This window comes from Marmota marmota, unplaced genomic scaffold (assembly GCF_001458135.2).
Source record: "Marmota marmota marmota unplaced genomic scaffold, marMar, whole genome shotgun sequence".
NCBI classification, from domain to species: domain Eukaryota; kingdom Metazoa; phylum Chordata; class Mammalia; order Rodentia; family Sciuridae; genus Marmota; species Marmota marmota.
Window position 1 is genome coordinate 8,984,851 of NW_025999945.1, and position 12,963 is coordinate 8,997,813.

General features: G+C 35.2%; 1 protein-coding gene across 3 annotated transcripts in view; it reads right to left on the reverse strand.

The window, feature by feature from the left end:
• Ide (insulin degrading enzyme) overlaps positions 1-12,963 on the reverse strand; it is a 92,350-nt gene that overhangs the window by 61,364 nt on the left and 18,023 nt on the right. For all 3 annotated transcript variants that reach the window (XM_048801758.1, XM_015500121.2, XM_048801759.1), the window contains exons 2-4: positions 9,886-10,070; positions 8,187-8,394; positions 4,872-5,041 (exon numbers count right to left, since the gene is read on the reverse strand). In XM_048801758.1, coding sequence (XP_048657715.1) covers positions 4,872-5,041; positions 8,187-8,394; positions 9,886-10,070 — 563 coding nt within the window. The remainder of the gene's footprint in view (positions 1-4,871; positions 5,042-8,186; positions 8,395-9,885; positions 10,071-12,963) is intronic.

Below are 12,963 nucleotides of genomic sequence, written 5' to 3' on the forward strand. Positions count from 1 at the left end.
AAGAGATGACGATCCTAGAAAATCAAACCTAAGATTATCCTTCAGTAAAATCCTGGGTTTGCCTTGCCTCCCCAAAATTTATTTACCTCTACTGCAAAGATACTAGTTACACCTCTCTCCTTTTTTTTTAAGGGGGTATTGAGGATTGATCCAAGGTCGCCACATCCCCAGCCCTTTTTATATTTTATTTTGAGGCAGCATCTCTCACTAAGTTACTTATGGCCTTACTAAATTGTTGAAGCTGACCTTGAACTTGCAATCCTCCTGCTTCAGCTTCCTAAGTCGCTGGGATTACAGGCATGTGCCACCACTATGTCCAGCCTTCTTTGTATTTTCTAGTGGACTTTATATGTATAGGAAGACCAAAAAACTACTTGTCTACTAATAGAAAAAGATTTTCCTTCACTTATTTATGGTTTTATGGTATTTGCTATAAGCACACTAGAATATATAACAAGTAAGAAAAATGTCACACATACTGAAAATACAGCTCCACCTTCTATTTCCATGTGTCTTTCTACTGTACCTTTTATTCTACCTATACATCAAGGAGTGTCTGTTTTATTTCCCCCACCTCCATTTGGACTTCAACTGTTCCCACTTTTAATTCTACTGAAAGAAAAATAAATAAATAAATAAATAATGAGAACAAAACTGCACAGATACAAGGCTTCCAATTTAGCAAAACCTAGAGAAGTGAAAATAAAGGTATATGCGAATGATAGATGAGGGGGGAAAGCCATGTGGATATAAATCATGAGTTCAATTTAAAAGAAAATAAAACAGCATGTCTCTAATAGCTAATACATATAGTTCATCAAACCTACTGGCCCTTTAAGCAGCACTTGGCAGATCACACCTCATGGCAAGGACATTTTCAAAGTCTTAATCAAGTCCTTTGCATAGCTACCAATCAGCTGTTACATTGTTATTATGAAGATTACTATAAGTTATTTAGCTTATTATAACTAGACTTCTGTCTATCCACTGCATGTGCACAATCCCATTTAATTCTCCTCTGGATGTGGGAGAAAACTGAGGCTTAGAGAAGTTAAAAAACTTGTCTAGGGGCTGGGGATGTGGCTCAAGCGGTAGCGTGCTCGCCTGGCAAGCGTGCAGCCCGGGTTCGATCCTCAGCACCACATACAAACAAAGATGTTGTGTCCGCCAAGAATTAAAAAATAAATATTAAAAAAAAAAAAAAGAAACTTGTCTAGAGTCTCTCAACAGGCTAATGGTAGAGCAGAGATTCACAGTACCACTCAACTTCAGAGGCAAACTTTAAATCACCTAAGAAGCTGGGACTGGTAGTTGAAGTTTCAACTAGAGGGATTCAAGAAGACTTTCAGGGAGACAATTTAAAAACAGTATCTATGAAAACAATAGTCAAGGGCTAGAGCTATAACTCAGTGTCAGAGCGCTTGCCTAGCATGTGTGAGACTCTGGGTTCAATCCTCAGCACCACATAAAAATAAACAAATAAAATAAAGGCATTCTGTCCATCTACAACTACAAACATTTTTTTTTTTTAAAGCGACAACAGTCAAACAAAGTAACTCACTCAAACCAGAAAAATTTACACCAGTATCAGTTTGAGAATGTGAAAACTCAGAACATGTGAATCCATGACATAGAAAATAGCAATTTGAGAGCATCAAAGGTTTGCAAAATCAAAAATTAAGACACAACAGATGACCTACAAGTTTCTTCTGACACAGATATACCTGGGTAGTAAACAAACAGTCCTCACACACACAAAAGAAAGCTCTCTCCCTGCTTATCTTGAAGAGTGTTGTACCCTCAGTCTTTTATTTTCCCTTTTTGTTTAGATAATGATACAAAAACTATTTTATGTTTCACTTGAAACTTTAAAAAATTGTGAATTATTTTAAAATACTTATTGTTACTGGGGCTTCAGTCCAAGGGTGCTTTCACTGAGCTATATCCTTAGTCCCTTTAATTTTTTTTTTAATATTTAATTTTATAGTTGGACACAATACCTTTATTCCATTTATTTATTTTTATGTGGTGCTAAGGATCGAACCCAGGGCCCCACGCATGCTAGGCAAGTGCTCTATCGCTGAGCCATAATCCCAGCCCTAATTATTTTTGTGTTATTTTTATTTTTTAAAATATTTTTTAAGGGCTGGGGTTGTGGCTCAGTGGTAGAGAGCTTGTCTTGTTCATGTGAGGCACTGGGTTCGACCCTCAGCACCACATAAAAATAAACAAAATAAAGATATTGTGCCCATGTATAACTAAAAAATATTTTTAAAAATTTTTTAAATTGTTGATGGATCTTTATTTTATTTGTTTATTCATATGCGGTGCTGAGAATTGAACCCAGTGCTTCACACATGCTGGGCAAGTGCTCTACCACTAGGCCACACCTCCAGCCCAGTACCTTTTATTTTGAGNAAAAAAAAAAAAAAAAGAGAGAGAGAGAGAGAGAGAGAGACTCAGAAAAAGCAAAGAAAACGATAACAAATTCTTAAACTGATAAAAGAAACCTGTGGGTCAGGCATGGTGGCGCACACCTGTAATCCCAGTGGCTTGGGAGGCTGAGGCAGCCTCAGCAATTTAGTGAGGCCCTCATCAACTTAGTGAGAACCTGTCTCAAAATAAAAAATAAAAAGGGCTGGGGATGTAGCTCAGTAATAAAATGCCCCTGGGTTAAATCCCTACTGGAAAAAAAAAAAAAAAAGTTTGAAAGCCATTGATCTATACTATGTCTGAAGAAGGAAAAACACTGTAAAGGACAAACATCTTATTGGAAATTTAAATAGATAATACAATGCTTAGTCTTCATTCATTTAAAAATACTCATTTTCTTCTTTCTTTTTTTTTTTTTTAGTTGTAGATGGACACAATACTTTTATTTTTTTATTTATGTGGTGGTGAGGATTAAACCCAGTGTTCCATGCATGTGAGGCAAGTGCTCTACCACTGAGCCACAACTCCAGCGCCAAAATACTCATTTTCTTGATATTATTTAAAATCATAGTCCCTTGATGGACAAAATGGTTCACACTCACAGAAACACCCAAGGCCACTAAAAAATAACAGAAGTAAATTAAACATGAATTTCTGACAAGGACTCTTCTTCAAGGATTGCTTTCACAAAATTTTATATATGTATAATTTCTGGAATGGAGGTGTATGGCATTCATCATATTGGCAAACATGATTGGACCCTTAAAAATGGAGAGAATCTCTATGAAAAACAAAAGTATTGACATTTGCATTACTTATATCACATTTTCTGTACTTATGTACTGAGTCTAGCTCACTGATCTCTTAGCTATTTATATTATCTTGCTCTTTACTAATGGCCTAACGTTGTAAGATCACAAAAACAAACATTTCCTCAAACTCTACCCATACACTTTTTGCCATGCAATGCATCTATCTCTTTGCTTATCACTCTTGAAACCCCCTCTAGGACATTTTAAGATTGCTCCTTGCTTATGACTAGAAGTACTCATCTTACTCACTAGATTTATTTTTGAAAGATTTGTGGCTACTTCCTGATTATCATTTATCACTAACTAGGGAGGTATTTGAAGGAAAGGAACTCCTGAAGAGGAGTTCTAGCATGTTTTGCATAATAATAACACTTTTAGTCTAAGTATCTATCTACCAAAGGGGACTATTTCAGGGCTGGGAATATAGGTTAGTGGGAGAGAAATTGCCTGAGGAAGGCCTGACATTCAATCCTCAGGATCAATTAATAGATCCATCTCTCTCTCTCTCACACACACACACACACACACACACACACACACACACACGGGAGGTACTACTTAATTTTTATTCATTTGGATACAATGAATTGGAAATTTGTTTTTTAAAATTCACATTCCCTTTTTGACACAGTATGTATGCTGATGGATTCATGAAAACCACCTTTCATTTTACAGACATTTTAGGGACTACAGTATTCATCTTAATAATGATGCTGCTATTGAATACCATGTAGTATAAATCTAAAGAACATAATATCACTGCTTCTAACTGCAATTTTTGAAAACTCTTAATTCTGTAACGCTATGGTCATTTCCCTAACTGCTATTGGATGTATTAGTAGAATGTATCCAAACTTGAAGAAAGTTGTCTTTACAGTCTTAAAATTTTCCCAGAATTAACTTCTAATAAACAGTAAAGTCATAAGTATTCTAAATAATCTATTATCGTTTTCATGAAATTTTGTAATACCCAAAGTGGTAGTTTAAAAGCACAGCAACCTGTCAATAATATTCTGGTGAGTGGGACTGGCAAGAGTAGATGAGAAAAAGGGAGAGTCTTTTTGATTTTATTTTTTACTTTAAATACTTTTGAACTATTTAAATACTTAAATTAAGTAGCTTTTAATGAAAAATTGAATAAAGAAAAATGGTATAAGTATAAAATAAAGAATTTCTACATTTATTTTATTCTGTTCCCTGTCATCCCCACTTCTTATTTCCTTCCAGGAGACAGTAGCTCTTGAAGAACAGGGACTATGTATATCTCCAGTGTTCTATCTCCCATACAACTGCCCCATGGCAGATGCTGTGCACCTGGATGAGTACAAGTACATGTGATAGCAGCATTCAATGAGCTTTGAAATGAGCCTTTAAAAAGCACTTCCATTTGGAAGATAGACTTCAGAATAAAACAATCAATTATTTTCTGCCTTTGAGATGTTAGTTATCACAACTTGATTGCTCTGCTTCTTAAACATTTAGAATCCTATTTGAATGGGATGAAAGTAGGAGTGGGAAATTCTGAAATCTTCCAACATTAACTGTAAAATACAATGCTGTAAAAAGAGGCTGTGGGTTTAAATGAGGTCAAAGAGAACTAATGCATGAAAGTCACTGTTGACAAACCTGTCCCGAATTTGCTGAAGGGGTGTTTGGGATTCCCTGTAGCTTTTTCCAACTGGAAGAGTCTCCAGGCATCATTCATCACATTCTTCTCATGCTCTGAATCAACTGCATTCACTTCTCTGTCTTTACAACTCTCATCAAACAAGGGGCACAGGAAAAACTGTGCAAACCTAAGGGTATGAAACATAACAATTTGAAAACTGTCATTTTTAAAAGAATGGTCTTTAAAAAATATTTTGAAACTTATTAGGATATTAATTATATATAAACAGAAAACACCACCATTGCTAATATAAAAAAGAAATTTAAGTTGTAAGCCACAGAATAAGAATATAACTTAGGCATATGTGAATTCAGAGGACCTGACCTATTCTAGACATGCTAAATAACTAGTAGAAATATAAAAAGATTAACACCAATAAATAAAGGCAGACTTACAAAGATAATAGCAGTCTATGTAAGATTTGCAATTTGGCACGTCTATGAAAACCTTATTCTGTGTACCTAATTCTCTAAAATAAAAAAAAGGGGGCAGATGACACTTCTTAGTTGAATAAATCTTAAATTTACAGTTTTAGGTGCAATTTCAAGACTCAGGAACCTCAGGACAAATTAAGTGATCTACTTTTAAAAGGCATGATTTAAATACTTTTTTCTTCTTTTGCAGAAAAACAAAGTATAAGGAAAAAAATGCAGTGAAAAACCTAAGGTATAACACAGCAGTCTGACTAAGCAGTAATTACAGGCTTTTATGAATTAGTAAGATAAACAGGCTATGAATTTTTAATAATCAGTGATTCAACAACTAACATGGTGTGTTAACTCTAACATAAGTAACCACTATACTTTTCTTGAGGCTATTCTTTAATAACAGTACCAAAGTTTAACCAAAATATCCTTAGCTAATAAGTTCATTTTTCTATATTGGATAGTGATTTAAGTTATGATTTCTTTTTCTTTCTTTCTTTTTGGTACTGAGGATTGAACCCATGGGTGCTTGACCACTGAGCTACATCTCCGCATTTTTTGTTTTTTATTTTGAGATAGTGACTCACTAAGTTGCTTAGGACCTCACTAAGTTGCTGAAGCCATCCTTGAATTTGAGATCTTCCTGCCTCATCTTCTTCAGTCACTGGGATTACAGGTATGTGCCACAATGCTCAACTCAAGTCATGATTTTATTTAGTATTCTTCTCAAGAAAATTTAGATCCTTTGGTGCACACCTGCAATCCCAGCAACATGGGAGGCTGAGGCAGGAGGATTGCAAGTTCAAGGACAGCCTCAACAACTCAGTGAGACTCTGTCTCAAAATAAAAAACAAATTAAAAGGGCTGTGGATGTAGCTTAGTGGTAGAGGGTTTGCCTAGCATGTGTGAGCCCTAGGTTCAATCCCTAGCATGTACACAGGCATATACACACCATAAAAAAAAAAAGAAAAAAGAAAGAAATTTTAGATCCTATCCTACCAGAATGAGGCCCAGAATTCAGATTCAATGAAGAGCAGAGGTTCTGAATACAAGACTACTATTAAATAGACCTAAGAGACTCTTGGGTCTATAGGCATCTCATTTACTACACCTTAGTCTAGCTGTCAAAGAGACTGTTATCATTTAATATTTGTTTTAAGTGTGTAAATTAACACGATACTATGCTAAGTACTTTACTCATGGAAAAACAACATCTATTTGGATTCTACAATTAAAGATATATAAAAAAAGAATTATTTATAAATATGTAACCTCGCTTACTTACTTCAATACACTGAAAATGGGGAAAGTGCCTAAGAGCTACATACTAAAGTTGTATAGGCCCAGAGAGTCATGTTTATGACACAGAATAATCAAATTTTTAAAAAAGACACTTTTATACATGTGGCTTTTTATCATAAGCCAAGTAACAAGACATCCTCCACCACGTAGAGATCTAGCAAGAAATTAAATTCAGTGTATGATCCCATTGAATTAAGGGAAACTTTTGGAATGTATATAAAAGATGATTACATCTCAAAGCTGCTGCGTAAACACTGAAATCTGAGAGAATAAGTAGGAAGCAGATTTGCTTTGATCCAGTCACATATGGTAAACCACATCTTGTCCAGTTACTGTACTTTGTGCTGAGGAATAAATATGAACTATTCATTCTTTTTTTTTTTTTTTAAGAGAGAGAGAGTCGAGAGAGAGAGAGAGAGAGAACTTTAGTATTTATTTATTTATTTTTTTAGTTATCGGCGGACACAACATCTTTGTTTTTATGTGGTGCTGAGGATCGAACCCGGGCCGCACGCATGCCAGGCGAGCGCGCTACCGCTTGAGCCACATCCCCAGCCCGAACTATTCATTCTTAAAAACAATTTACTACTATTAATATAATCTAAGCAAATAAAGCTGACAATGTTCAAAACTACAAAGTCAAACTTCATTACAGATCCATTCAAATGTACAGAATTATATGTTGCTAACAGAGAAACGATAAAAATTCACCACAAAAAAATTACAGTGAATAATGAAATTGAATCACTAATACAACAAAAAATTAGAAGGTGTTTGCTATATAAAAAATTAACAATAAGAAATTAAACTGGCCGAATGGAGCTTACTCCAAAAAATTCTTTCAAAATATCCCTAAGATTGAAACAGCAGGTCAAAACATTCTACTAATTACCCTTGAGAATGTGAGGAAATAAACAAGTAACATATTAATTTACACACTGAAAATAAATATCAAATAATGACAACAGCCTCTTTGAAGCTAGGCTGAGGTGTAGTAACTGAGATGCCTATAGACCCAAGAGTCTTTTAGGTCTACTTAAGGACTAGCATTTTGAAACAGGTTATTCTTCATAATGTGCTTTAGATGCAACACTTGTTAAAATGGGAAGTGTCAATGAGAATTTTATAAGTCAATATAATATCTTGTAGGCCTGAAGGCTGGTTAAACTCATGCCATTATTTTTCCTCTACCACAAAGTAAATACATGTCATTAATTATTTTTTTTATAATACTATTTTTTCTTTTAATAAACCATAGGGGAAAAACTAGTTAACATGTCATTTGTTAAAACTTAATGTAGGGGCTGGGGATGTGGCTCAAGCAGTAGCGTGCTCATCTGGCATGCGCAGGGTGCTGGGTTCAATCCTCAGCACCACATAAAAAAAATAAAATAAAGATGTTGTGTCCACCGAAAAAATTTTAAAAAATTCTCTCTCTCTTAAAAAAAACTTAATGAAGTCATCTTTGTAAAAATAATAACTATTATTTTTATTAATGTGATTAACTATACAAAGTTGGATAATTTATAGGATATTCAGCATTACCTGTCTAGGGCACCTTCTAGATGTTCATGGGAAACGTCAAAATAGTAATTGGTATGCTCTCCACTGGTAAAGGCATTTGAACTTCCTGCATGCTCACTGAGAAACTGGCTGTATTCATTTTCTTTAGGGTATTTCTTTGTTCCCAAAAAAAGCATATGTTCACAAAAATGACTTAAGCCAGCAATATTTGGAGGATCTGACAATGAACCTGAAAGAGAAAACACATAAAAAAAAATCTTATTTTTATGTCAAAAGTCAGAGATGAACTACAAGATGATTTGGAATAATTTTTTTTCTTTTGGTACCAGGGATTGAACCCAGAGGCACTTAACCACTGAGCCACATCCCCAGCCCTTTTTATTGTTCATTTTGAAACAAGATCTTACTAAGTTGCTTAGGGCCTTACTAAGTTGCTGAGGCTGGCCTCAAACTTGCAATCCTTCTGCAGCCTCCCATCACTGGGATTTATAGGCATGTACCAACCTGGCCAACTGATTTAGAATTTTTATTATCATGATAACTACAACTACACAGTCAGAGAAAGTTAAGCACAGGCTGTTCTAAAATAGTATTATTTATAAAGTAAATCAGTAGTCTGACAACCTGGATTCTAGCTCTTACTCTTGACATTACTTAGTTGGTGACACTGGACATTAATTTCCTCACACTAGAGGGAATAAAAGCAGCTGAATTAGATGTTACAAGAGCTAGAACTTTCTTGTCACAGTTTTACTGTATTGTAGGAAACCATATATCACAAGGTTAAGAGCACAGACTTGGGGATTAACAGCTCTATAGCTATGAAACTTTAAGGACAACACTCATCTCATTTTTTTCTTCCATATATACCTATCTTGGAGGATTATAAGAATACAAATTAGATATTTGCAAAGCACTTTGCACAATGGCAGGCAGTAGTTATTTGTTCAATATTACCTTATTTTCTCAATTCTAAGATGCCAATGAGTCAAATAAAAGCTTTCATTTAACACTATAAAAGAGAAGCACTGTCCTGGTAAAAGCACACATAGGTAAGAACCAATTAATTAAAGTGACATTAAATGTAGAAGAAATGTGCATACTAGAATCTACAAAATATGACATTAATGTAACAAAGTGATGAAAATCAGAACTTTAAAGGATAGGAATGAAATTTTCTTGCTGCGAGGTCAACTTAGGTGTTGTTGTTATGAACAAAATGTTCATAGTAAATTTAAGATTAATTTGACATAGACAATTATAGTTTATCAATAGATATACAAGGGTTTTGGTACAAAATAAAGTATTAGCCCATTAATAAATGTTTTCAATTCTGTGAATATAACAAATATTTGAGTATTATTTCAAAGTTATTATACGTGGTATATTTGTTGTTCAATTTAAATTTTTATAGGTGTTCCACATCTGGGATGATGGAACAAAATGGGTTAAAAATAAATAAGTAAGATGCATAGAACCGGGCTGGGGTTGTAGCTCAGTGGTTGAGCGCTTGCCTCGCATTCATGAGGCACTGGGTTCGATCCTCAGCACCACATAAGAATAAATAAATAAAATAAAGATCTTTAAAAAAAAAAAAAAAAAGTTGCATAGAACTGGTAACTACTGGGTCTTTATTTACATTCATATAGAGAGTAATAATAAATGTCAACATTAGATTAATTAAATTGAACAAAGTTTAATTCACAGTTTTAAACTGTACCTATGTGTACATCAAGTGCTGCTGATGACTTATCCGTGGTGGGATCACTGATGAGAAGTACTTTGATACCATTGGCCAACTCTAGTCCACGGTATTCTCGCTTGTCTTCAGGAGATTTGATAATGTGATTTCCTATTCTCTTGATAGCAGGATTATTCATTTTGCTGTAAGTCTTTTTTTGGAAACTAAAAAGAAAAAGATCATTACTTGTTGCATGTGCCTACTTATTTAAATATTTTTTAAAAGACAAAGAATGACATCAAGCAAATCCATGTAATACATTATCAGATAAAAGAAACACCTGGAGGAAACTTTTGTTGTTGCTGGGGATCCAACCTAGGGCCTCAGGTTAATGCTAAGCACATGCTCTACCATAAAACTATATCCTCAGCCCCAGGAGGAAATTTTTTATAGTCTATCTATAGGGTGCAGTCATTCTTCTCCAAGACTTACCCCTCATTCTTTCAGAGAAATGCTAACATTGTTTTCACAGAGACGTATTTCTATCTATGGGAGTACATGGATAGGGTTCTAACACCCAGTGGGTTGGGCCATGAGTTGGTAGTGTGCTGACCTAGAATAAATTTTTCAATTTACCAATAACTACTTACATACATTTCAGGGCTATCTGCTAGAGTAAATAAGGTGAGAGGTTGTGTAAGAATTATTACTAGGTCAGTCAAAACATTGCTCAACTGATGACATTAAAAAATACAGCATATCTAGATCTCATGGGTCAGATATGCACATGCTCAGAACAATAAGGAACAATCTTTTGAAATCTTAATACAATATAAGAGACATAGGCTGTCCTATGAAAGCAGCAAAAACAAGGACATAAATAAATTAAAAGTTGGCAGGATTCCAGACAATTTTCTAATCTGCTGAAGACTTGCATGCCAGTGCAAGAACAGTCTGACAATCTTAAAAGAGATGTCAGATCAATTCTCTTACAAAGGGCTTCCACTGACAGGTCTCCCTGTCTTCTCTAGGAAAGTTAGAGACATAGTAATGGGAAAGGATTATAAGCATGAAGAATCCTGTAAAGGTGTTAGTTGGTATTAATGCAGTAAAGGGATTTTCCATGTATGTTTCTCTCTCTCTCTCTTTTTTTTTGCCATACTGGGGATTGAACCTGAAGGGTGCTTTATCACCGAGCTTCATCTCCAGCCCTTTGTATTTTTTGAGACAAGGTCTTGCTAATAATTTGCCGAGGCTGGCCTAGAACTTGAAATCCTCCTGCCTTTCTAAGTAGCTGTGTGTATTTTTGGGGTGCTGTAGATAGAACCCAAGGCCTCATACATGCTAGGCAAATGCTCTACCATTGAGTTACATTCTCATCTTTAGCTCTCCATGTACGGTTTCTGAAAGTAAGGCAGTTTCTTTTTTGCTTACCCCACTCCGATGCCCCAGTTCTTTCTACTGATGTAAATTCAGTATGTCACGGAGGTTGCCTTGAACTCATGATCCTCCCAACTCATCCTCTTGGGTTGCTGAGATTATAGGCTTGTACCACTACACTCAGCTCAAATGTTAATTTTGTCTATACTGGGGACTGCTTAAGGACAAAAAAATTGACAGCCTGGTGCAGTGGTGTATACCTATAATCCTAGTGGTTCAGGAGGCTGAGGCAGGAGGATCACCAAGTTCAAGGCCAGGTGTGGCAACTTAGTGAGACCCTGTTTCAAAAGAAAAGATGGGGATGTAACTCAGTGATAAAGTACCCCTGAGTGCCAAAAAAACAAAAAAGGAAAGAGAGAAAGAGCATGAGACAGACAGACACAAACAAACACACACACACACAAATTGAACCTACTACTCCAACAGGTTCATTAGGTAAACATAAGAGCATATCTGAAACTACAGAGGAAAAGTGAGCTAGCACACTGGCTTCTTACCTAGAAGATAGCACAAGTAGATTTGACTGTCAAAGGACTGGTAGTCAGATTTAAAGGTAAATCAGGGGTAGCATAAACAGGAATACAATTATTTTGGATAAAATATCATGTTAAAAGCATGAGAGATTCTGGGAGTAAAAATCTAGTTTGATTTTATCAGAACTCCTTCCTCTCTGAAATTTTCTATAATTATTTGTCTAATCTGAATAAAAATTGATAAACCAAACAGGTTTGTTCCTATTAAGACTGTCCCCTCGGCTGTGTGTGACTCTGCACACCTATAATCCCAGTGGTTTGGGAACCTGAGGCAGGAGGATCATAAGTTCAAATCCAGCCTCAGCTATTTAGTGAGGCCCTAAGCAATTTAGTGAAACCCTATATCAAAAAAAAATTTTAAAAGGGGGTTGGAGATACAGCTTGGTTGGTAGAGTGCTCGCCTCGCATGCATAAGGCCCTGGGTTTAATCCCCAGCACCACACACACACACACACACAAAAAAAAAAAAAAAGTTAAAAAAAGGGCTGGGGATATGGCTCAGTGGTTAAGCAATCTGGGTTTAATTCCTTGTAAAAGAAAGGAAGGAAAGAAGAAAAGGAGGAAGAAAGATTGTCCCCTTAATCTTCTTTGGAAAGGTGATGTTTAGAATTTTAAACATCAATACTGTAAGTCATATTAGAAGTATAATACTGGTTTATCACATAATATTTTAAACGGTGCTAATAGTGTTATTCTATTTATAGTAAAAATAATTTCTTGAAAAGCAAAGCATAAAATATAATACTAACATTTTGGGGATATAAGGCCACAGTTGGGAAACTCAAAGCAATCTAGAAGTGAAAAGTCATTATTAACAACTATTTTCTGCTTCATTAACAATAAGACATTTAAATTCAATGTCAGAGATGAAAATATCTAAGTATGAAGTCTAAAAAATGATGTTTAGTGATAAAAAAATCTCAGATGATAGAAAATGGTCTATTTAAGACTTCAAAGAGGGGCTGGGGTTGTAGATCAATGGTAGAGTACTTGCCTAGCACATGTGAGGCACTGGGTTCAATCCCTAGCATTACATAAAAATAAATAAAACAGGGCTGGGGATGTGGCTCAAGCGGTAACGCGCTCGCCTGGCATGCGACCCTCAGCACCACATACAAAAAAAAAAAAAAAAAAAAAAAATTTT